This window comes from Triplophysa dalaica, chromosome 12 (assembly GCF_015846415.1).
Source record: "Triplophysa dalaica isolate WHDGS20190420 chromosome 12, ASM1584641v1, whole genome shotgun sequence".
Lineage (NCBI taxonomy): Eukaryota > Metazoa > Chordata > Actinopteri > Cypriniformes > Nemacheilidae > Triplophysa > Triplophysa dalaica.
The window spans coordinates 732,120-759,037 of NC_079553.1; the positions used below are offsets into that span (position 1 = coordinate 732,120).

A 26,918-nucleotide genomic window follows, 5' to 3' on the forward strand; every position below is an offset into this window, starting at 1 on the left:
CCACAGTCCCGCCCCGCCTACTCCACTACAACGCGTAACAAGCTCTCTCGGAGCGGAGACGCTCGGTCACCTGCAGCGTGATGTTGTTGATGTTGCTGGGGTCAATCCCAGAGATCTGCACGTTTGGACACACCAGATTACCCGACGTGAGTTGCAAGTGAATTCCTTCCAGTGTAGCAAGACCCTCCGTCAGAGAGACAGTCAGTTCGCCGCCAGCTGGGTCAACAAAGAAACAGACAATAAAGAAAACATGACTTAGGTTTGAACAAACTCCCCTTCTTATTCGCCCCCCTCATTCACACGTGGATTCTGGATTAGACGACAAGAGTGACTAGAAGTACCTGAAACAGTGGCAGGCAGTATGGCCTGTCCCACCAGCCCCTGCTGTAGCAGGCTTGAATCAAACTGGCCGGTGAGCACTGGGTTTCCGTGGATGTAGATGTTAGGATCTGTGCTGCTGGTCTGTAATAATCCCAATGTAGGCTGAGCGTCTGCGGAGGAGTGCTGCTCCTGAGGACCACTGTGGTTATCTGCTCCTCCCTGCAGCTCGGTGCTGGAGATCCGCTTGGCCTTACGATCAGAGGGTCGGACGTGACACTCAATGTGGGTCTTGCGGTGGCCGGATGTACGGAAGCGAAGGTCACAGAGAGGGCACTTGAAGGGTTTGGAGCCCGTGTGTAAGCGCATGTGGACCTTCAGACTGCCCTTGGTGGAGAAGGAGGTGTTGCACATGTGACAGCTAAACAGCTTCTGACCTGCACACACACACGCACACACACACACGCACACATACACACACACACACACAGCATCCACAGGGAGAGCGAGTGTGTTCATCTGGACATTTGGCTTTGAAAGTTTGACATTTGGATGTTTAATATAGTGTTCTGAGTTAAACTGAACCAACAGACAACATGCATGTCAAGACGTGTATTTACAGTTTGTATAAAACATATTGTTTATAGTGTTACACTTTAGAAAATATAAAAAATTCTCATGATGAATTTAGCTTGTATTTATAACACTTTTCATCATGTCTACAACACAATATAAATGTAATTTAGGGGATAATCCACGACTCGATGTCAAGTGGTCTTTGGCCTCCATGTCTTGCATTAAAATCTTTTATTACTCGGCTCATATGAATGCTTGATTCTGATTGGCCAGTCGCGACATTCCAAGGGTTGTTATTTTCACATAACAAACGCTCAAAACTAATAACACCCTGTAACCTGAAAGCTGCAAATCATTTTGAGAGGTGCAGTTTACTATTACAGAAAAATTAATTATAAATCTGTCTTTTAATAACATACATGACATTATATTTACAAATGATTAAACCAATTTGCCTGTTCGTGACGTTTGAACGTCGTTTCTTACTTTAAAACCGAAACTAAACGGCTTTTCCTCTATAAAAATGAGCTAATCAAATATTTCAAATTCACATTTAATGTCCAGTTTTTTTCTCATGTGGCAGTTAGCCGTGTAATAAGTGTGATAATGTACAAGCAGCCGGCTGTTATGGTGAAATAAACCCCTTCAGTGTGACAAGACCCACTGCTTCAAAACCTGATCACACTGTCGGGGATTTTGCTATAACAACCGGCTGCCTGTACATTATCACTTACTTAAAGAACAGCTAGCCGTGGATTATCCCGCTTATACCATCATCATTGTCCAAGTTAAAGCTGTTATTGATGTTTACAATGCCATGTTTGATCAGACAGGTGAAAATGAGTTATTTTCATTAGTTCATTTCAAACGTTGATCAAACTGACTGGAACTTCCTGTTGCATAAACTACACCGTAAGAAGCGCCCTTACCTGAGTGTGTCTTTACATGACAGTCCAGCGTGGATTTCACAGTGAAAGACTTGCCACACTCATCGCACTTATACGGTTTCTCGCCCGTGTGAATTCGGATGTGTCTGGAAACAGCACAAGACAGGACACACCAATCGTCATCAATGTACTGCAGCACACTAGAGACTGCTGAACTTCAACACACTTGTGCTTGATTCAAGAAAAGCACACGATCGAAACTCTCCCACCTCATGAACACCAACAAATTTATATCGTCCAAATCAGTGGTTCTCAAACAGTGGCCGTGGTTCCCAGGGGGGGCCAAAGAGGCATACGGGGGTACAGATTTTGTGTCATTTTATGAAATGGTTCAAAAATGCAATGAAACATCAGAAAAATAAGCCCACGATGATGTTTCAGCATTGAATAACTCTATTTTGATTAAAATCTGAATACAAGATAATAAGTCTTTATTTGGGGTTTAAAAAAGTAAAGTAAGGGATTACTTTTTTCTATAATTGAATTACAGTTACTTCTGATGTAATTAAACTAATAACTGTGTAACGCATGTGTGTGCAATAGTCAAATTGATATAAAAAGTCTAACTAAATCTGTGCTCTACTGTATAATTCTGACATTTGTAATAATGTGGTCAGTTAATAGCTTTAACTACTTTATGTAGTTTTATTTTATTAAATATATATATATTATATAAAATAAATATGTCATATATTATTATTTATATTATATATTTTATATTATTCATTTGAATGAATTAAAAGAGCCGTTTGATGTCTATATATGATTCACTTAACTCATCAAAGTTGATGTAGGAGATAGAAAGTAATGAGAGTCATTTGTACAGTACCCTCCCTGACATTACTAATCTCCAAGGTCTTCAAGAGTCTCTATCTGGATGTAAACAAGGTGTGTTCCCATTGGCTGACCTCCACACGCTGGTGTAGTTCACCGTACAGAACATCAGGCAGTAAAGTGATTACCTCACCAGGTCACTGGGCTTCTTGAAGCTCTTCGGGCAGTACTGGCAGCGGTTGGCAAATTTTGGCTCCACGTTGAGCTCCACACATTTATCTTTAACTTCACTGATTCGATCTCGTTCAGCGGCGGTCTGGGCCAGAACCTTCTCTGACAGGGATGCCTCGTCCCCGGGGTCTCTATTTGCCAGCTCCGCTGTCTGCTCTTCTGTTAACGTGATGATGCCGGTGCGACCTCTCTTTAACCCTGAGCGATCTGAATCATCATCGTCCTCGCCGGCCTCATCCGCCTCCAGAACTGTGCACATCAATGGAATATAGTTGAGGTCGAACAACTGCACTCATACATGTTGGCATCCAAAATGTAAAGGTGAAAAATATGATTATTATAAATAACCTTGTGTGTGTTTTAGAGATCACATTCAGTCAGTAAAAAATCGTTCTAGATTATTTGTGGCACTCACAAACAAGTTTTAGGGGGTCATCGGTGTATATTTGACCAGTGAATATGAACTGGAGGTGTGGAGTGATGGGCGTTACCTCTGGACCCTACAGTGTGCAGGAGCTTCATGTGTTTCCTGCGCAGCATGACCGTACGGAAGCTCTCCTCGCACATGCTACACTTGAAGGGCTTGGCGTTCAGATGGATGATCATGTGTCGGTTCAGACTGCCGTTGGTGGTGAAAGAGGCTTCACAGATGTTACATTTGTACGCCTTCAATCCTGCGAGGAGAAGAGCGAGGGTAAGATGGTGTGACAGGGCTTGAGCACATCCTGAGATCGGTCTGTCTGGCTGGTTCACACCTGTGTGCGTGTTCAGGTGCGATTTGAGAACTCCGGCGGACACGAAGCTCCTCCCACAGAGATGACAGCGGTACGGTTTCTCGCCCGTGTGAGAGCGCACATGCTGCTTCAGGTGACTGGACTTCTTAAAGCTCTTATCACACATATTGCACCTAGAAAGATCCAACCAAAAACATCTGGAGGTGACATCGTAACCATGGCAAAAATAAACAAACATGTCTAAACCGGAAGAGACATTATCCAAAAGCCGGATTTCAGGAATGCGTAGCAGATGTTTCACACATAAAGACACATTACTGACATTACTGCAATGATTAATCTTCTGCACGCTGTACCCTGAAAGACATCCTGAAAGACACTTATTAGAGAATATGGAACATCTGAACTCTTACTGATAGACCCTCTTGTTGTTCTCGTCCTCGTTCTGGAAGTCTTGTGTCTGTATGGCCAGCTGTATTTCATCTTGAGTCGCCTCTTGCAGTAAAGCGCTGGTCTGAAAGCACACGGACAGAAAGACACACATGAGCGAGTATCGACAGAGTGACCGTCTGGATCACAGGACGTTATTTCAATTGAAGCCACAATTCACACAAGACATAAAGTTCTGTCATGATTTACTGACCCTCGAGTTGTTCTAAACCTGTAGAAATTTATTTTTGGTTGAACACAATGAAGAAAGTTAGAAAATGAGATTTCGCGGGAACCATTGACTAATCTTGGTAAAAAAAAGATTGTATGATGTGTTCTGAACAAATACTAAGAAAATAATTTGAAGAACCGCTAACAATTCTGGGTGCAAACAATGATGTCGCACAAATGTCAGTCGCTAAAATTCTTCCAAATATCTTTCTTTGTGTTCATCAAAGACAAAGACATTACAGGTTTGGAATAACTTGAGGTTGAGTGAATAATGACAGAATGTTCATTTCTGTAAGTAAAAAGGGGTTTTTCCCTTTCATTAAACTGGACACAAAGGACTGGCCGATAGCCCGGGGGCAGTATGGGAGATCCTCTGGCCAGTTGAGAGAACTGTCACTTACCCGATCGGGCCAGTTCTGTAGCGTCATGAGAAATGATCAATTGTACGTTTTTAAGACTTGCCTATTCAAATATTTCACGGAAGATGGAACAGAGGACTGGATTCAGTTCTCATGTGCTGTTTGAAATACGTGCACATCAGAGAACAGGCAAAATACTGAATTCAGTTCTCTTTCACTTCATCTAACTCTTAATCAGACATATCAACACAAAATGATGAAGTGTGCTTGTAAAAGTAATCAATTATGTCTTATGAGAAAAAAACGCATGTGGAAACAAGACGCGTGTTACATTATATGAGACCCGTGCATCTCTTAAAGGGGCAGCACCATTATAAACGTCTCAGTTTTGTTCATCACACAACATAGAACGCAGACAAAAGACCCTAACTGCTCTTCACTGATTCAATTTTAACTTTAGTAAGGTTAAATCAGTATTATATTGAATACAGTGAAGACTATAAAGTATACATGATATCTACTATTATTAGACCAACCTAAAACACCTGATTATTTGTATGTTTGCTTTATAACATTTATCTGTGCTGTTGCACATACTTTGATTACTTAATATTGTTTTATTACTCACTGATTAGTTGTCTTCAAAAATATCTGAAGTTTTGAGTTATGCTAATGGTTTTCATGGCGTCATACCCTTTCTTATTAAAATTACGGTAAAGTAATTAGGTAAAAATAACTAACAAATAACTAGATATTATTTAATACTCTTTTGTGGTGGGACTAGTGAAGATTTTGGCAGGGCCAGTAAAAATTTGAATCACTTAGCAAAAAACTCCCTAAGCATTGCGCTCTGGGCTGTTTACACAAATAAGTTTTCAACACTTAACCAAAAACGTTTGATGCGTTTTGGCTGTTCATTAACACGAAACTGCCGTACAAACTGGTATTAAAAATGCAAGATTCTGAAAAACGATGTCGTGGTCATCTCTGCATAAAAACTCTTCCAAAAACAACGACGCCATACACATGCATATTATGCATTCAGTCTGCAGACATGCGCGAGTATTCCAGAAACAATACCGGCAACGTCCATGCTGCATTTTTGTGCTGTGTACAATGTCAATATCAATTGTGTGTGTTCTGTGTGTGTGTACCTCAGAGTGTGTCACGTGCAGGAGGTTGGGAGGGTGGTAGCTGGAGGTCAGTGCCTGAGACTCCAGTGTGCTCGAGTCCTGAAGCTGTTGAACTGTTGTGAAATGACCCTGCTGGGTAAATCCTTCAGCTATGGTGAAACCTGCGAAAGAGAACACAGTCCACAATTCAATAACACACTAGCGCTGCTTTCATTAGATCAGCATTCGTAGGACACGAGGAAGACGCCACACAACTAACATAACCTGCAACCACACTCGAGCCAATCACAGGACGGCTTTATTGCAATTAAACTCAAATCACCCTCTTGATGTTATCTGTGCTTTTTTCATACTAAACAGCCAGTGTGAAAGCCTTCAGGACTGACTCGGTTTACATTTACTAACGTATTGCAGCGTTGGCCTCCTGTGAGTAGTTCTGTGGAGAAGCGAGAGCGTTCGTTACCTGGAGCGAGCGCCGACTGCTCATAGGCTGGCTGAGGCAGCGCTGGGGTCTCAAACTGACTCATGTGCTGAGGAAGGGCATGCTGGGCGCTCACAAATGATTCTGGAGATAAACACATGACAGGCAGCGGACATCAACCATAGCTTCAAGTGAATGAGTGAGCGCAAACAAACATACTACCAAATGCATCTTGGTGTGTTACCACAAATGTAAGTTCAGTCACGCTCACCCGGGTCCTGAAGGGCGTCCTCCTCCAGCGGTGCGGACAGGGACACTTGCTGGCCGTCTCCCACCACCTCCAGCATGCTCTGTGACTCTGCGGACACCACGACTGCGGGCTGCATGTCACTCGAGCTCGGCTGCTGCTGCAACTGTTGAGCCAACTCGTATCTGACAACAAACCACACGACACGCTGACAGTGAGTCGACAGAAAAGCCGGATCCTTTTATGCACTGGTCCCGTCCATTTGAAATTTTGTCTTCAATATGATGTGCTGGGTGCAATGCTCAGGGAATAAGACCAACAGGTGTATAACTGTCTCTGTTCTGATGAACATAGAGAAAGATATTTGGAAGAATGTCCCCAAGACTGATTGACTCCCATAGTAGGAACAAATACTTTATTATTATTTTTTTCTATGGAACACAAAAGAAGATATTTTGAAGAATGTAAGAAAGCAAACCGTTCTGGTTTTCCTACTATGAGAGTCAATGGGAGTCAAGATCTGTCTTGGGGGCATTCTTCCAAATATCTTTCTCTATGTTCATCAAAGACATTTATTCACATTTGGAACAACTGGAAGGTGAGTAAACGATGAGAGAATTTTCATTTTTGGGTGAACTGTCCCTTTAAGACCAAACCGTCTATTTTCACCTGTGTGTTTTCATGTGCTTTCTGCAGTTGGGGGAGGATTTGAAGGTCTTCTGGCAGTACGGGCACATGTAGGGTCGTATGTCGCTGTGCGTGGTCATGTGACGTCGCAGGCTGCCGCTGGTGGTGAATGTGGTGTCACACAGAAGACACTTAAAGGCTTTGAGGCCGGAGTGGGTGCGGATGTGAGCCTTAAGCACGCCTGAGGACGCGAAGCCCTTACTGCACTGCAGGCACTTGTACGGCCGCTCTCCAGTGTGCGACCTGCAGGACAGAGGAACGCATGAGTGCTGGAGAATGCTTTTCCAAACCTCTTTCACTCCCTTTACACAGAGACAGCATATTTGATCAAAACCTCAGCTGTGTCAAGCTTGAGAAAGGAAGGGATGGCGGATCGCAGGATGTTAATGAGAAGGTGTGGTTCACTCCGTGCTCCAGCATATTTGCAGTGTGAATTAATCCAGAAGTAATATTTCAATACTTTTGACTTTCTTTAGAACTGTCATTTTATAATCGGCACGAGTGAATCCACTCTAGCACGACTGGTTCTGTCTCTCGAGGCGTGCACAGGGAGCTGCAAATGCATATGAAGCATTTTCTCGCATATTTCTCAACTCAAATTCCTGCGTAAAGCTGTAAAAGATTTTGAACTTTAAAGGGGTCACATGGTGAGAAAACATGTTTTTCTGTGTCTTTGTTATAAGTTGTCCATGCATTTATCAAACACGTAAATTTGCAGAAATGAAAGTGTTGGAACCTGTCTGAAACACCTTGTGTAACCACACCCCCACAAATCTACATCAGTTGATGGTCTGATGTGACTAAGACCGCCCAAATGTAAACTCAAGTAAGGTGGTGTACCTGTCAGTACGATTGAAGAGGAACCTGATGTTCCATTTATGGTCAGAGGCGTTACATTTCTCTCACACGCTTGCAGTATTCCACCAATAACTACACACTGGAGAACCAGGCAATCAGAGCTTAGCTCAAAATCCAGAGAGGCGGAGCAAAGAGGAGATATAAACATGCACGGTGTGGAAAATACAGCGTTTATGAACCATAAATAGTATTTACACATTGCATTATATCAAAAAAATAACCATGATGTTCGTTTTAGCTGTGTCATATCACCCCTTTAAGCAAGAGGAGACAACTCGCGTTCAAAAACTAAATATGTTCAAATCTTAAGAAGAAGGAGACCACAACAAAACATCTGTCCATCTGTTTACATCTTCGGTGCATTTTCAAAACTTTTACAACATTTTCCCGTATTTTAAAACTATGAAGAGCTATGGTGAACTCCTAACAAGTTTATGAAGTTAGTCGCAACTTAACACTTCTTAATACCATCTCCAAACCTAAGTGTCATTGGCTTAAGCGGACCATACGAATGAACCAGTTCGTGAAATAGTTATAAATGGCACTGAGGTTTGGTTTGAAATACAGATTGAGCCAAACATGGATATTTATAATATGTTGTGCGGTAACTTTCACCTGATGTGCTGTTTAAGGTGGCTTGACTTCTTGTAAGCTTTGCTGCAGAATCCACACTTATACGGCCGCTCGTTCTCCACAATGTCCAGATACTGCTGCAGGGCGGCCCGCGAGTTCTGGTTCTGCAGAAGCCCTGCGATCAATGACCAATTACACCTCCGTCACACTTATCATACACCTCAAATCTCTACTGCATGTAGATTCATTAAACAAATGAAAGAGAAATGATCTTGACATGGAAAAACAAGTTATGTCTGTCGTTGTCTTTAGAGCAGTAACACAAAAGCAAATCTTCATAAGGGGAATGTCAAGTTTTAAGCCGTGACAGTCAGATGATTACTACGGCTTTTCAGAACATGCCTGCTTTGACACCTGCTTTAAACCAGAACAGTATTTTAGTCATAATACTAACACAACTATTCATGTTTAGCAGGCCGAGCATCCATGTGCTTCCTTCACTACTTTTGACCGAAGAAAACAGAAAAACAAACTTCAGGACGTTTCATTTATTAATCTGTACTGTTTGCCAGTCACACTTTATTTTGATTAACTACTTTAGACATTCTTGAATTGAAGTGTTAGCAGATATTAGAGAAACAGTCTGCTAATACTTGACTGGTAGCTGACAAGAAGTTGCGAAGTGTCTTGACAATCAAAACATTATTACACTTGTGCTTTTCTATCGGCATATCCGGTAAGACAACTCATATATCATTTGATCTTTTTCTGTTTGAATACTGGATTATGATTGGCTGGAAGGTGTGCATTAAAAGCCTTTAACGCACAGGTAGCACCAGACAGTTTGATTACCTGACAAAATAACCGTAATCATTTTGACCTGTTTGACCTAAAATGACACCGTAAACATCAATAAAAGCTATAACTTTGGCAAATCACCATAGTATAAGCGGGATACTAAAAACAGCTCGCCGTGCATTATAGGATTTTAATGCACATCGCGGAGGCAGCCACCCTCCACTTGGGGTCGGGTGGTTCTTTGTCTCCACGTCGTTCAGTAAAATCCTTTAATGCATGTCTAGCCGTGTATTATCCCTGATTTATAAGCATACTGATGTGAATTAGAGCAGGTGAGCAGACAGTTTACAACAGAATTATTTTATGTACTTTAACTATTTGCAGCTTTAAAGAGCAAACACACACATGAATGTTTCTTACCCATGTCTGTGATGAGTATTGGCTCCTGCAGAGGAATATCAGACAGAGGCAGATTACTTCTGGACAGTCTGCTTTTGTGAGGCTTTCTTGGGCATTTGTGCTTTTTGTGGTGTACACTCTTAAAATGAGAGGCAATGTGTGTTTTCCTGTGGCCTGATGTACGGAAGTACTTTTCACAATGGGGGCAAGGAAAAGGCCGCAGACCTAGGCAAAGGAAAAACACAGTCAAGCATCAGGCTGGTTTAAAGCAGACACTTGATGATGTGATGAAGTGCGAAAAAAGCGAGGATACTCAAATGTTCAAGCATCCAACTAGGCGCGAATAGCGTGATTCGTTCGCGAAGCGTGTTTGGTGGGAACGTTCTATTAAAGCGAACTCGCGTTTAGGCCGGTTGCTCTCAATTGTGCCCGAGCGATGGAAACGCATTTGCAAAATGAATTCCCCCAAAAAGTCACCTAACTGCACTATGAGACCGTGTAACTTGACTAACCAGGGTACTGATCTTACACAGCATCAGAAATCTTGTTATGGTCATTCTTAAACATCTAAGCAAAGTCCTCAAAGTATTTCTGTAATGATCTCCCAGAACTGTGTTTCTATAACAGCAGGCATCCACAAAAACACCGCCTTTATTGCGTTTCCTTAGTATTGTATACTAAAATGATTATATTCAGCGGCTTCTCGCGGCTACTGATATCTAGTGCCAGTTTATAAGGAAGTGATGGTTGACTAGTTCTTCTGAAGTTTGGAAACGGTGCTTATTTGTAATGTTTTGCGCGATATTCCAATTATGTGCACAAGCTAAATGTGCAACTTTGGATGGGAACCCAGCTATTGACTAGATTTGGTTAGTTTTTAGACCCCTTTATAGACCACTTTTTTAAGAAAGCACCCAGTGACACGTGAGGCAAGCACAGGGTAAACAGTTTCTTCAAATGAGCTGTTGCACGGGACAGAAAGAGCACTGGTACTCACCAGTGTGTAGACGCTGATGAACTTTCATGCTCCCAGACGTAGAGAAGAATTTCATGCAGTACTGACACTCAAACGCTTTGATGCCCGTGTGGATCTTCATGTGTGCCGTCAGAGTGCTCTTGACAGCAAATGCACGGAAGCACTGCTTGCACTTGTAGGGTTTCTCATGAGTGTGAATGCGGATATGACGCACCAGATCACTGGGTTTCTTGAACTCTTTTAAGCAGTATGGACAGCCATGCCATCTCACACCATTCTCCTGCCTGATGGTACCTGACAACAAATGCAAAAGAAATCAATCGGCAATCCTGCATAGAGACGCCTTAACAACACCTAGCTGTCAGAACATCGGATGGAATATTATTATATTGTAAAATGTTATGATCAGCATTTTTCATCCCTTTTTACACACGACTGCATTTGCAGAACTAAATAAAGCAAAACAACTTTGCCTGTCATTTCAATTCAGCAGAAATAAAGAGTTAAGGGGTGATATGACACGGCTAAAAGGAATATTATGGTTTGTTTTAGATGTAATGCACTGTTTAAAGACGAAATAAGGTTCAAAATTGCTGTATGTTCGACACATCTTGCATGTTTGTATCTCCTCTTTGCTCCGCCTCTCTGAAACGTGCAGATTTTGAACAAAGCTCATGGCTCTGAAAAGCGAGGTGTGCTCTGATTGGTCAGTTCACCAGTGTGTAGTGATTGGTGGAATACTGCAAGCGTGTGAGAGAAACGTAACGCCTCTTATCATTTTTGGAACATCAGGTTCCTCTTCAATTGTTCTGAGAGGTACACCACCTTACTTGAGTATACATTTGGGCGGTCTTAGTCAAATCAGACCACCAACTGATGTAGATTTGTGTGGGTGTGCTTACACGAGGTGTTTCAGGCAGGTCTCAGTGAGCATTCACTTTTAGATAGAATGCATCTTTTCTTCCCACACTTTCATTTGTTGTAATTTTACATGTCTAATAAATGCATGGGCAACTTATAACAAAGACACAGAAAAACACATTTTCGTGGCAGATGACCCCTTTTAAATTTACATTTTGCGTGCGAATAGAAGATCTGATTCATATCCTTTCAGCTAAGACACATTTATGTGGCCATGACTGCATCAATTTTAATCAATAAGATTGCTATCCGATCAGAGAATGCGCATGAAGTGACCAGGAATAAATATGCTCTACAGCTAATGAAAGACTTGCTTAGTAACACTGACGGGGCAAATTAGGAACGCTGGGGAGGATTTTTGAAGTTTAAAACATTTCCAGTTTAAAAGTCCGGTCAGTAAAATCTAGCGGCAACATTGCGAGTTGAAACCAAGCACACACTCCGACCCTCCCTTTCGAAACGGTGGCTGACAGAACACAGCAAATTTCATGCAAGGGGACCCGCGGTGTATCTAGACATAAATAGCTCATTCTAAGATAATTCAAACATAACGCTTCATTGTGTCAGCACTTTCTACACCTCTTAAGACATAGTTATGTATATTATATCGTGTTTCTATCAATGGATCATTTAAAAAATGAAAAATTGGACCTTTAAAGCAAGGATAACCCAGGGTTAAGCGCGGTGTACAAAGCCCTTTTCAAGAAGATAAAGGAGATAATAACAATGTGATTTTAGTTTGTTAACCTAGCATCTGTGGAGGCTTCTTGATGATGCTTCTCCTCTCCTTTTTCACAACAGTGTCCGTCATAAGTATTTTTGTGGTGGTTGATCCATCATCTGCTGAGTTTGCGGTCGGACCCCCTGCATCGCTCTGCTGTCCGGTGCTACTCTGAGCGTCAGGCTTGACTGGAATCTCGGTCAGTCCACTGTTTTCCAGAGCTTGCTGAGGAAAAACACACCTTCAATGCTGCGAAGTGTTGAAAATCACGTAGAGTATAGACTTACAAATGTCATTTCCCGATGAAGAGAGATCTAGTGAGACCTAATGAAAGAACTGGTTAACTGGTCTGCAAACTTTGGATCTAGAGGATTTTTTCATAGTCATAGCCACAGTTGTATCTATGACATCACTGAAGCTTATTTCAATGCAATTTCATAAACAGAATAAAGGCACACTGCCACTCTGCAGTCATGGAATAAATAAATAGCATCTCCATATAAATAGCCTGCAGGATGTAGTTTAATAGTTACCTGGAGGATGTCCTGGTTGATGCTTGTCTCGATAGTCTGTCCAGTGGGAGGGTCCTGAGCGCCGTCTGCCGCCACATGGTCAGACAACTCCAGCAGCTGCTGGATCACATCCGTCACTCCCTCCGTCCCCTCACCACCCTGACCAACACTTGGGTCCCCCTTCTGAAAACAGAGCATCAGCATCACACTTCACAAGATACGCTGCGCTCTTCACAGGAGGATATCGTCACCTGTGTTGCTGGCTCCTCCACTTCCATCACTGATATGTGCATTTTGCTGATGTGAGCATTGAGGCTTCCAAGCTTTTTATAGACGCAACTACAGTCCATACAGGGAAACAGCGGAACACCGGCTGCCTGAAAACAGAGAGTTTCACCGTCGTCAAAATGGCCTCTGCGGTATATAACATATCTACACACTATTCAACTTTTCATTCATTACTAAGATGTACAAATAAATGATCCTAGTGACTGGTAAGATGAATTTAACACGATTCATTTTAACTTATTCCACAGACCTCCCTAAGCATTTGTTTTTAAAGTATGTCTTTAACTGACATACAATTGAACTGCAGGAAAAGCCACACTGTTTCAAATGTAACCGAGCTACGTTCAAACGACTGAAACGTAATAAATAAATGAAGTTAGCAGCACCGCTACTTTTAGCTAGCTATTCCCCAACACTGAGAACCAGTAACAAGGTCTATCTTTCCCCAGATACATTTTTTGGTAACACTTCAGAATAGGGGCCAATTCTCACTATTAATTAGTTGTTAGCATGCCTATTATTGGCATATTGGTTGTTTATTAGTACTTATGCAAATATTCTGCATGATCATACTCTACATTCATAATCCTACCCAATATCTAAACCTAATAACTACCTTACTAACTATTATTAGGAATTAATTGGAGAAAAAGTCATAGTTAATGGTTTGTTAATAGCTGAATTTCCACTTATACTGAAGTGTGACCATTTTTTTTCTTGTGTCATCTTTCTGGTTGTATTAGCATCAGCATTAGGACCTAGGAAGTGACATAAACTGGCCAACCGCACGACATATAAGAAACATAAACCAGTGAAAGACGCTAGGATCTGAGACGTTTTGTTTTGTTGTATTAACAGAGATGTAATCTGGATGTTTAATTTACAAACAGAAGAGCGAGTTTTTTGCAGTTGGAAAAATCTGCAAATTATCAAGACTAACACAATGTGCAAAAAGAGATGACAGGTAAAAGCAGCTAACATTAGCTCACAATATGTTTATGTCTTTTCAGACTGTTTATATATTGTGCTTATATGGTTGTTTTTGGAGAATGTGAAGATTATTTCAAACACATTTACATTTAGTCATTTAGCAGACACTTTTATCCAAAGGGACTTACAAGTTGGGTAAGCAATAAAAGAAATTGGGTGAACAAAAAGCGCAAGTGCAATAAAAACACGTCTCACAAAGCCTACTACAGTGTACAGAGCTAAAACATTTTTTTATATAGACAGAGTAGAAAAGATATAGAAATCAGAAATGATCAGACACCCCCTTTCATGTTTCCCAAAAGAAAGTCATAGTGATAAACCAGCCCTTTAAAATCATACGCAGGGTATAACAGAGTTGACGTTACTGTTTTTGTCTGTCAACCCTGAGGTTAACACGAGTGTAACTTTTTCACAAAGTCTTACGGATTACGAATAAATGTGTGAAACAGATGAACTTATGAAGGATAAAGGACCAGGTGTTACCTGAGAGTGAACTCGTTGAATATGAGAGTGCAGATTTCCTTTCTGAGAGAAGGAGGCGGGACACAACGAACACATGTAAGGCTTTTCTCCGGTGTGTCGCACCATGTGTGTCTGCAGCACTACCTTCTGGTTGAAGGCCTTTCCACAGTGAGTGCACATATATGGCCTCTCACCTGTACAGCATACACACACAGTCATTGCCTTCTAATGCTTATATAAAACATTGCTTAAATCAAGACGACAACACACAATCACAAAAGAATACCGTAGGTGACAGCACAATTCAAATCTGTCATTTTAACAGAAATTTTGCATTGCGTTTGTGCCTGTTTACCTGTGTGAATGCGTGCGTGTCGAACAAGCTGACTGGGTTTCTTAAACGTCTTCCCACAGTGCTGGCAAATGTTCTTGAATCCTCTCCGATCAATGTTTTTGTAGTTCCTTGAACTTGATATAATAGGCCTTAAAGAGGGCGATAAGATCAAAAAATACAGAACATCAGAGTTGGGTACAGACAGAGTATACTACCTATCCAAATTCACCTCATATTTAAACAAAAATGTACAAATCTCATGAAACCCGTCAAGAATATGCCCAGGTCAGGTTTATAAAATAAAGGTAGAAATATATATATATATATACAGTTGAAAGAAAAAGTATGTGAACCCTTTGGGCTTACTTGGATTTCTTCATAAATTGGTCATAAAATGTGTTCTGATCTTCATCTAAGTCACAACAATAGAGAAACACAGTCTGCTTAAACTAATACCGCACAAACATTATACGTTTTCATGTTTTTATTGAACACAACATGTAAACATTCATAGTGCAGGGTGGAAAAAGTATGTGAAACCCTAGGGGTAAGGACTTCTCCAAGAGCTAATTGGAGCCAGGAGTCAGCCAACCTGGGGTCCAATCAATGTGATGAGATTGGATGTGTTGATTAAAGCTGGCCTGTCCAATAAAAAACACACACCAGTTTTGAGTTTGCTGTTCTGAAGAAGCGATGTCTGATGTGAACCATGCCTCGCACAAAAGAGCTCTCAGAAGACCTACGATCAAGAATTGTTGACTTACATAAAGCTGGAAAGGGCTACAGAAGTATATCTAAAAGCCTTGATGTCCATGTGTCCACGTTAAGACAGATTGTCTACAAATGGAGAAAGTTCAGCACTGTTGCTACACTCCCTAGGCGTGGTCGTCCTGTAAAGATGACTGCAAGAGCACAGCGCAGAATGCTCAATGAGGTGAAGAAGAATCCTAGAGTGTCAGCTAAACACTTACAGAAATCTCTGGCACATGCTAACATTTTTGTTGACAAATCTACAATAAGGAAAACATTAAACAAGAATGGACTTCATGGGAGGACACCACGGAGGAAGCCACTGCTGTCCAAAAAAAACATTGCAGCACGTTTGAAGTTTGCAAAAGAGCACCTGGATGTTCCACAGCACTACTGGCAAAACATTCTGTGGACAGATGAAACCAAAATTGAGTTGTTTGGAAAGAACACACAACGCTATGTGTGGAGAACAAAAGGCACAGCACACCAACATCAAAACCTCATCCCAACTGTGAAATATGATGGAGGGGGCATCATGGTTTGGGGCCTCAGGCCCTGGACGGATTACTGTCATCGATGGAAAAATGAATTCCAAAGTTTATCAAGACATTTTGCAGGAAAACTTCAGACCATCTGTCCGCCAACTGAAGCTTAACAGAGGATGGACGATGCAACAGGACAACGACCCAAAGCATAGAAGTAAATCAACAACAGAATGGCTTCAACAGAAGAAAATACGCCTTCTGGAGTGGCCCAGTCAGAGTCCTGACCTCAACCCGATTGAGATGCTGTGGCATGACCTCAAGAGAGCGATTCACACCAGACATCCCAAGAATATCGCTGAACTGAAACACTTTTGTAAAGAGGAATGGTCCAAAATTTCTCCTGACCGTTGTGCAGGTCTGATCTGCAACTATAGGAAACGTTTGGTTGAGGTTATTGCTGCCAAAGGAGGGTCAACCAGTTATTAAACCCAAAGGTTCACATACTTTTTCCACCCTGCACTATGAATGTTTACATGTTGTGTTCAATAAAAACATGAAAACGTATAATGTTTGTGCGCTATTAGTTTAAGCAGACTGTGTTTCTCTATTGTTGTGACTTGGATGAAGATCAGAACACATTTTATGACCAATTTATGAAGAAATCCAAGTAAGCCCAAAGGGTTCACATACTTTTTCTTTCAACTGTATGTATATATATATATAGTTTAAAATAACTCTTGAATATTAATAAAACACTGCGCTTTAAAAAGTGTTAAGGTACATATTTCATCAATTCACATGAAATACACCCTGCAGTTCACATTATCTAATCACATATCATAATATACAAAAAAACTTTAGCAAGTCATTTTCGAACACCTGTGTTACCTTCCACTCTAATGACAACCTAATGAATGACAAGCAGTCAAGTTTTAGGAGCAAATACAACACAACTGCTCTCAGTCTATGAAGTACTAAGCCTATCAAAACTATTTCTTGTTAGTAGGATGCGTGTTTCAGCTGTGTGTTGTTTTAATGTGGGAATTGTTTTTAAACATTTCAATGAAGTGTTTCTTGATTGTACAGCACTTTGGTTTGCAGGTGCGGTTAAAAAGCGCTTTATAAATAAAAAGTGAAATTGAAGTGAAGTAGCACAAATTCAACATGGCTCAGCGACCATAACACCAAGCAAGACAACCAAAAATCCTAAAGCAGTCTTTAATGACGACCTGCCCGCACTGCAGGGACAGCAGTCGTGCTAATAACTTCACAGGAGCCGTACAGATCACATGTTGTACCTTCTCTCTAATTCTCCAAATTGTGATCAACTCAGAGCACTAATAAGTCCAGATTAGTGCCTGGTTCCAGAAGCTAATATCCAGAAGGCCGGCACGAATCATAGAGGTCATGAAAAACAAGCCCCAACACTGTAAATATTGACTTGGCATATATTATGCTTTTACCAATAGACGCATTTAAATCTTAAAATATGTTGATCATTGATTGCCCGACCCAAGTGGTTTAACATATACGTGTACATTCAAAAGCTCACAAAAATAGACAGACGATAGAACATTTAAAACTTAAAATATGTTGATCATTGTTTTCCAGTAATGGAATTGAAACATGTGGAAACATAATCTACAAATACAGACGCAGCAAACTTTGCAAAACACAAAATTTATGTCACTGACAATTCTTTTGGCAACTACTCTATATATTATATTATATATTAAATGATATAGAAAATAATAAGTAAAATATTCTCTTCTTTATGATATGTGTGGAACTTCTAAAAAAGGGGTTTAACTTAAAACAACACAATTTAATAAATATTAAACAAATGACTTTGTATTTCTAATAAATATAAAATGCAACAAAATGATCTCATTGTCATTAGAAAGTTTTTATTTTTCAAAAGACATATTTTTCAAATATCAGACATAGAGTACAAAGTGCATTTTATACCGATAATATAACACACCACACATACATTTTTACAGACCCGTGCTGCCTACCTGCAATTAAAAACAACAAATAAATGTCGCACTGACAGTGGTTTTCAATTTCTTTACGAACAGTGTGCAGAATCTGTAGTTTAATGGCATGTTGTGTCACGTTTTATCTACAAAGTAAACAGAATGGAAAAACCTTGAAGCTCGAAACCTTAAAATTGCTCAGAACGCAGACAGAAACGTACTATTGTCTGGTGTAAAACCTGCTACACCTCCGTCTTCTCATCTTGACTTTGCTGTCTCATCTTCCACCAAGCAAACATAAAGAAACAGCTCACCATCTTGTTAGTGGTGTGATGTGATCTAACTAGCCTCTTGTCGGACTAAAATATTTTCTTCCAGCTGAAGTGTGGCAGCAGGCCCAAGGCCTGTTGAAATGACTCTGGATGAATAAAGTGTAAATTAAAAAAGTTTGGAGACTGTCCACGGGACTACCAGTGTTGACGGCGCCCACAGACCCGACCTGTTAAAAAACGGGAAAACATAACTGAAACTAAATCACAATCTACATCATGTTACTTTTAATAAGAGTTAACATCATGTGAACTGTGCTATTCTGATTTTACTTTTTTCCTGCAATAGGTTAAAGATGAAATATATATACACACCTTGTATAGAAGTCCAACAAACTGTCCATGCTGAAAACCACAGGTGATTTAGACCCCTGCATCTGGTCAACATCTCATCGTCTAATCAGACTTTCATTCTATTGTCCATATGGACAGGCCATTGTCTGTTAATCTGCACAAGTGAACGGGTACTGCCGGGGCATGGGGACCAACATTCTTTAGATATTTTAGTTGTCTCCCTAATACTCCTGATTCAACAAATGCATCAATAATTAAAGCTGATGAGTTGAATCATGTGTTTTGTGTAGGGAGTAGGGATGCTCAAATCGGTTCATTTCCCTAACCGAGAACTGACAATCATTATCCGAACATTAACCGTTTACTGATTAAGATTTTAATATTAAATTGGAATTAAATAAAAAAACATGTTGCGTCTCATTTCGAAAACGTCCTCCGGAGGACGCAGACTTCACATGAGACACAGCTACAGTTGATGAGGGTCTGTGACATGTTAAAAATACATTATTATTTTCACAGGTTTAATTTAACATGCAAACAGCAGCATAACGAATAAATCAACAAGCACCTGCATTCATATATTATAACATTTTCACGAACCTGCAGCGTTTTGGACAAAGACTAAAATAATGTCAATTCAAAGCTTAAAATAAACAGGCAAGAAAATAACTTAAATAATTTACAAATATTGATGAAACGAGAACACAGAACAACCGGAAAAATGTTTTTCCGTCCGAATGCTTTTTCAACAAATAAAAATAGCAGGTGGCAGGGATTTTCAGGGAAAGCGCGTTTCATTTGCTTTCCACTAGCAAGGATTAATATCAAAGAGGAGGTCACGCCGTTATCTTCTCCTTTCTAAAAGGCACAGGCAGCCGATGCTAAGCATCATGAGATAAGTTTATGTAAAGGATCAATTTGAATGCTAGTCTAGCACCAAAATTCCTTTGCTAAGTTCAAGGTCAATTTTATTTATATATCACATTTAAAAACCAAAGTGCTTGACAATGTCCAAAGGCAATCACACTCGAGCAACACCAATACAATGAAAAAAATTATATAATAATATAAATATATATATATATATATATATATATATATATATATATTTATAAATAAAACATCACAATGTCTCCGCTCAGCCTGATATAAAAGCCAAAGAATACAGGTGTGTCTTAAGTTATGACTTAAAAATTCCAACAGTCTGAGCAGTCAGGTAAACCATTCCACAAATTTGGTGCCACAACTGAAAAGCACTGTCACCTTTATTTCTTAACCTGGTTCTCAGAACATCAAGAAGCATCTGATTGCTCGACCTCAGTGGTTTAACATGTACGTGTACATTTAAATGCTAAGATAAATAGACAGGCGCTAGCCCATTTAATCTTAAAAGCAAATAATAAAATCTTAAAGTCAATCCTGAAACGACGAGGAAGCCTGTGTAGAGAAGCTAACACTGGGGTAATGTGCTCACACTTTTTTAGTCCCAGTCAAATGTTGAGCGGCTGCATTTTGGACTAACAGTAAACGTAGAAGAGATGAGTATTAGCTTTGCTTTGCTTCATTTCACTGTTGTGTAGACACGCCGGGAAGACAGAGAAGGTCTCAGCTCGTTGTGATCGTGATTGTTGTGTGTCTACATTAAAAACAACCACTTTGAGCAAGAGCAAGACAGCCAGTGAAGCACTCCTTCTGGAGGTGTAAAGACCTGACAAATGTCTCCTTAACAATCAGATGAATTACACTTGACTACTTAAAGTGATTCCCATAGGAGGAAAAAATACAAATGGTAGTGAAAAGTGACTCAGAACTGTCTGCTGTCCTACATTTTTCAAAATATCCTATTTAGTGTTCAACACAACAAACAAAATGATAAAGTATTTTTTCCTACCATGGGAGTCAATGGGGGGCAAAATATGTCTGGTTATGAGCATTCTTCCAAATATCTTTCTCTTTGTTCATGAGAACAAAGACATTTATACACATTTGGAACAACTCGAAGGTGAGGAAACTATGGGTTTTTGGGTGAAGTATCCCTTCCAGTGCACCATTTTTGGGAAACGCACATGAAACTATGACGAACATTCGAAAAATTGCAAAGATCCATCATTATCTGGCAACGCAGCCCTGTGCCATAAACAAGACTGGAGTGATTCATTCATTTCTCGTGAACTATTCCTTCAATGAACCACAGACAACAGCATTGAGTGTTCAGTCCCAGCGTGACCTCACCTGATCTTCAAATGACTTTTCACGTGCTCCTTCAACTGGTTGTGTGATGTGAACTCTTTACTGCAGGTTCTGCAGGTGTATAACTTTGTTCCATTGAGTTCTTGGCGATGTTCCTCCAGGTGCAGAGACAGCTGACTTTGCAGGATGAACTCATCTCCACACTCAGAGCAGAGGAAATTCTGTCAATACAGAAGAAAAACATTACTGAAGGGAGGGCGAGAGATGAAAAAAGAATTGTTCAAATTTTCTACAGGAGGTTATTAGGTTATTTCCCATCATTTAAAGCTGCAATCAGTAACTTTGCTTCTCTATCGCCACCTGTGTTCAAAACTAAATTTCAGGATACTTTACGTTCTTCTCTTTATCATTAGGGGGTCCGCTGACGTATTTTTCTTTTTAACTGATAAAGGTTACAGACTACAGCTTTAACATAACAAGAGAAATGTTTTTCTAAAATATGGAAAGTTGTCTGACCTCTTCTTTCTCATGAACCATGACATGTGCTTTCAGACTGGCCACTCTGGAGAACTTCTTGTTGCACACTGGGCACTTGGGGTTACTGGTGGTGTGAGTGGATTTATGAAGGCCAAGATTGTTCTCCACATTATATGACGCTGGACACTGGTCGCAGCGATACGGCTACAGCCAGAAAAAATGAAGAACAGATTTCATCAAAGACAAAACTGCCCCCACAACACAAGAACAATTCATAACTTTATAAAAATATTTGTAATTTGTAAAAGGAAAAGTAATTAAATTACAGTAACTAATTACTTAGTAACTTGTTACACCCAACACTGATACTGATATGACTAGAGACTTCAGTACAAAGACATTTTTAAGGCAAACCACAAGCCGTTAAAAGATTCTTCCTCTCCCCATGAAAACAGTTCATTACTAGCACCTTTCGGAAATTTGTTTTCATTCCTCATTTGGTGAGATTTGTTGCAGTGTTTTCTAGCTGCCAATTTAGTTGTCTTATCACCATTGGCTTGCCCACTGGGGAGTTTTTAAGTGGCCCCATGATAAGATGCTTTGAAATACTGTGTATTTGAGGAAATTAAATAAACTGGACTGAAATTGTTTTGTAATTATAGAGCATCATTAAATATAGTACTTTGCTTTTACTTCAGCAGCCAAAAAAGCTTGAAAGCCCTAAAAGAAATACTGGCCGATAGGGCTTCCCTCGACTAGAGATTTTTTAAGTCGTTCATTTAGACCATTAGTCGACGATTCGCATGTTTATGCTAATAATAAAAAAATCTATATACATGGGGAATGGGGACATCAGATGACGGTTTAAGCTTTATTGATGAGAAACATGTTTTATGTTACATTGCTTACATTGTTCTGTGTTACAGACATGCACAAAACCATTATAATGAGCCTTTAGAATATAAATTAAGTGCTCAAGCGCACACATAATGCAATCCGCTGGGGCAGACATGGGATGCCATTCCTCATTTTATTCGCCACCATGTTACTCTTCCACCCTTTGAAAAATAAACATTTAAATATGCTTATAGTTCTTTACCTTTAGCCCAAGTTAACAGTAGTTTTAGAATGAATATCCATGTAAAGTGATTAGCGTGGTGCGTATATGCGTTTGAAATGATAAGAAAATATGTTTGAATCAGTGTCTTCTAATGGAATAACTCATAGTTGCCTGTAAGGGACAGCCCTACTGGCCGACCTTCAGTTATAAAGAGAAGGTTTATGGTGAGGTGTCTGATGTCTTGCCTTATCATTGACTTCATGGTCTCGCAGATGCCTCTGAAGTTTACTTTCTGTGGGAAAACTTTGGGAACAAATATTACATTTGTGCTCCACATGTTTCTGGCTCTCTGTGCCAGCCTCCTCACCTCCATCTGCAGGCATCATATGTTAAAGAAGTAAAGAGAAACACAATCAGTGTGACAAAGTGAACAACAGTTCAATCATTTTATACATGAAGTCTTCACATGTGAAAATGGTTTCAGATTGGACAAGAACTTTGATGAGTTCTTTGACAACTTTGACGATGTCATGAAATTTCCAGATTTTTTTAAGCGCAAATGCCATACTGTCAATTTTGCTGACTTATTTTTAACAAAAGAAAAACCATTGATTTCGATTTCACTGGGGCTTTAAGATATATCAACATATGTGACTGCAGGCCAGAGTTTCATGTCATCATCTCAGTGGATTTCACTGTCTAACTTTGTATAGTGAGGAACATAAAGTCGTTTTCTACGGTTTAAGTTCAAAACTCCTGTACGTGTGGCCACTGTGAAATAGTTTAGATACTGTTCTTTGACGTTATGCCGTTTAAATGACACAAAAGTAATACAACGACCGTTTAAGAGTGCTCAAGCTTATTTTGTCATTTCTAACTAATGCGATCATGCGGCAAACCGGAAGTCTTCAGCATCATCTCACGCAAATACTAAAGCATCATGGGTAATTTCACGTCTTGTGAAAAAGGTGGACAAGTTCACATCAACAAGACCACAATGTCAGAACATCGAAGATGATGATCGGCACTTGGGATTCACGGGGACTTTAAACAATGTAGTTAATCATTTGAATAAACTTGTTTTTAAATGAATTAATGTGCTTTACCAAATGACAACATTTTAAATACAGTTGAATAAAAAGTTTATTTTGTCAACATAAAAGAAGTATTAGTCACATTGAGAGGACCTGATAAAGTTTGTAAAATAAAAGATATAATATTCGGTGTGCATTCAGCCCACATTGATGGTCTTGGATGAAACTTATTTCAACAGTTCGGACTGTTGGTAATTATCAAATACCAATTAGAGCAGCTGAACAACACGTAAGACCATCAAACTAGCAACTAACAGTTAGAACTGCATATATTCTCTATGAAATACACATTTGGGGGACCACAGGGAATGGCATTACCACAGTGTACCAGAGTAAATCCTGTAAGTCTCAGTTAGATCCTTGTCAACCTCCAGAATAGCAACAAATAAATGTTAACTAACGACCAGACAAGTTGTGCCCCACCTGACAGATGTAAGGAAGAATAAACAACACTGACAGCGCGCGCCAGTGGATATTAAACACAGCTCGTGAACGTTACAGCATCACTAACTGAACTCAATGACAATCACTAGAGTGAAACACAGCAGCACACGACAGATATTAATATCATTCCGCCGCAATCACTCCTCCAACAGCACAAAGACACACGCAGCACTATATCCGGGGACTATATACACGCGCTTCAAGTGGGTTTCTCTCAACTTCTGCGCCATTTATTCATGCACTACAGACCATAGGAAATAGCTCGCGGTGTGAAGTTTTTATTTTTGAGATTACAACTGACTTTACCGATTTCGCTTTCAGCTTTAATCCTTTGTTTTCGCGGCCGGCCCCGCGGCATAGTTCCAGTTTCAGAGCGGGTGTACTGTGAACGAGCTGGATTTTAAAATGGCGTCTGCGGTAGGCCGAGACAAAGTCCCTCTAAGAAAAGTCATCACACTCGGCGGCCATTTCCAACGCTTCCGGGCAGCTGTTTCATGCGAAGAAGACGAATTCCGCTGTGCTTGAACGGGTGGAAGAGTGATATGTTTACATTCGTTCGTTAGAATCGCAGTAAAATAATATTAAAAGTCACAAGAAGTGTACTATACATTTAGTTCCTTACCCTCGAATTGTAAAAAAAAGAATTGCCCTAGAATTGTCTCTGGGACTAACATCCACTGCACAACACGTATTAGAACACTTCACAACACACCCCCTCCCGTCGAAAGACATCAGTGTTCAGTTTTAAGATTGGCCCTTTTTACTATAAAGAGGGACAGAGCAGTGGGATGAGCGTAGCACGCCGCCAATTCGTTGTAATGGAACTGAGGCGTCTAGTTAATTTCTTTAGTCTTTGGTCAAGACGGCCGAGCGGCAGCGCCATAGAACGACAAACAGCGACATCTAGCGGATAGTGATTTTGGGCAAGGAAATCATATGGGTCATTCTATAATTAGGGGTACATTTCAAGTCCATTGGTTGTATTTGTAATTTTTACTGAATATTCACTTCAAGCAAGGATCACTTTTATATTAGGGAACGTTCCTCTTTATTTCATGCATAAAAGTCAAGCAGTTCAATAGTTAATTAGGAGAAAATGCATATGCTGCTCTGGAAATAACAGTTTTTGTGCTGTCCAATTTGCTAAAAGTCAAGTTTTGCCTTTCAAATTGACACTACAATACATGTTTTTGAATATTATTTTCATCATTATTTGTTAAAAATAATCATTAAAACAAGGCAAATGTATTTTAAAAACTTATTCACTTGTTTATATCTATTAAATTATTAACTTTGTGTGTGTCCGAGAAATCTTTGTCAACCGTGTTACCCATTGACAAAACCCCTATAAATCAGCAATGGTTTGTTCCAAAGTCACATGTCCAACATCATGTGATGTCACGACCTTCAGTGGCAGGAATTTTAAATACAGTGTGGTAAATTTCAGCTCCTCCTCTTCAATTTTTTAGAATTGCTCATCAACTGTGTTATCAACATGGTCTTGTGTACTTACTTTAGATATTATATTTACAAAAATGTAGATCAAATGTATAAAAACACTAGTTGATTAAGGTAATGTGGGGACATGTTCAAGGTCTGCAGTTAGCACAAGGCCCTAAAATGGAAGAAATGTCAACTGTGTATCTTGTCAACTGTGTTACTTGTCAATTAGGTTGACAATGTCGGCTGGGTTTCTTGTCATAGTTTATGCCTATATTGAGTATTGTTGATAAAAAACATACATTAACTATTGTTATAACACAGGAATGACATGGTAAAATATGAAAAAGGTTTTGTTTTAAAGAAAGGTTTCTCTTTTTCTCCTAATGCATCCTGTCAACCGTGTTACTTTATCTGTCAAATGTGTTACGTGTGATTTTTGTGTCATAAATCTTTAATTGAAGGCTAAAATTTTATAAAAATGATAAAAAGGACATCTCTAGAGTGAACAGTATTACATAAAGACGTTGAATAACTCTTAATTCAGTGTAATGGAGAATTATGTTGAAAAAATATCCATTGATGATAGTATACCAAAGAATATTCGTTATTCCGTTTAAAATTCATATTTTTTTAATCAGTTAGACATACAACCTCAAACCCCCTGGTGAATAGACTCAATAACTTTCAAACAAATGTTTTATCATATGTGTAGTACTTCATTTATTTCTTCTATGACACCACTTTTGTCTGTAACACAGTTGACAAAACAATTAATCAAATATTTATTTTCATTTAAATATTTAAAAAGTAATTTGAGCTTAAGCTTGGCAACTAATGAATTTAGAACAATATGGGGGTATATTATGGAAACAACTAGATTATTTTGTAGAAAAGCACACTGATTTCTTCACTTTTTTGTTGACCTGAAATGTACCCCTAATTATAGAATGACCCATATATTTATATCAGTGGGAGTAGCTTTTGCCCAGCTGACCGGGTCTCCAGCTTTCATTTAGTGGCTGGTGCAATAGATGGCTGTCACATCTGCATCAAACCACTAATAAGTGATGCCTGATGCTATCATAAGAGGAAACGTTTCCGTAAAGGCCATTACTGACCCCCAGTGGGAGATCCTTGATATCTTTGTTGGGTATCCTGGGTCTGTGCATGATTCCAGGGTGCTTACGGACAGCCCTGTTTACACTGTCCACCTATATCCACCGGCAGAAAAACCAGTCTGGAGAGACTGTGGGTATCCTTCTTTGAGTGTCATCTGCCTCATCACCCCTTTCAGAAGGCTTCTACAGAATCCTGTACATTTCACTTAATGTGCTTGCTTCATGAGCAAGATTACCTGTAAAACAATTAAACGGGTTAAGTCTCAGCAGATCAATTCATGTTCTCAGATTGAAAGTTTTTAAAATTTAAAAAATCAGGACATGTTCCCTGACTAA

General features: G+C 39.7%; 1 protein-coding gene across 1 annotated transcript in view; it reads right to left on the bottom strand.

The window, feature by feature from the left end:
- Window positions 1-24,512, bottom strand: part of LOC130432411 (zinc finger protein 236-like) — a 30,306-nt gene extending 5,794 nt beyond the window's left edge. Inside the window, exons 1-23 of the mRNA XM_056761752.1 lie at window positions 24,328-24,512; window positions 22,729-22,856; window positions 21,463-21,627; window positions 20,989-21,167; window positions 14,941-15,068; window positions 14,607-14,779; window positions 13,097-13,222; window positions 12,867-13,028; window positions 12,360-12,558; window positions 10,713-10,985; window positions 9,737-9,940; window positions 8,561-8,693; window positions 7,070-7,330; window positions 6,425-6,585; window positions 6,196-6,297; window positions 5,754-5,893; window positions 3,994-4,094; window positions 3,602-3,753; window positions 3,338-3,520; window positions 2,804-3,095; window positions 1,824-1,927; window positions 342-755; window positions 71-216 (exon numbers count right to left, since the gene is read on the bottom strand). Of these exons, the coding sequence (XP_056617730.1) occupies window positions 71-216; window positions 342-755; window positions 1,824-1,927; window positions 2,804-3,095; window positions 3,338-3,520; window positions 3,602-3,753; window positions 3,994-4,094; window positions 5,754-5,893; window positions 6,196-6,297; window positions 6,425-6,585; window positions 7,070-7,330; window positions 8,561-8,693; window positions 9,737-9,940; window positions 10,713-10,985; window positions 12,360-12,558; window positions 12,867-13,028; window positions 13,097-13,222; window positions 14,607-14,779; window positions 14,941-15,068; window positions 20,989-21,167; window positions 21,463-21,627; window positions 22,729-22,856; window positions 24,328-24,379 (3,978 nt within the window). The 5' untranslated portion in view covers window positions 24,380-24,512. The remainder of the gene's footprint in view (window positions 1-70; window positions 217-341; window positions 756-1,823; window positions 1,928-2,803; window positions 3,096-3,337; window positions 3,521-3,601; window positions 3,754-3,993; window positions 4,095-5,753; window positions 5,894-6,195; window positions 6,298-6,424; window positions 6,586-7,069; window positions 7,331-8,560; window positions 8,694-9,736; window positions 9,941-10,712; window positions 10,986-12,359; window positions 12,559-12,866; window positions 13,029-13,096; window positions 13,223-14,606; window positions 14,780-14,940; window positions 15,069-20,988; window positions 21,168-21,462; window positions 21,628-22,728; window positions 22,857-24,327) is intronic.
- Window positions 24,513-26,918: the final 2,406 nt, after the last annotated feature.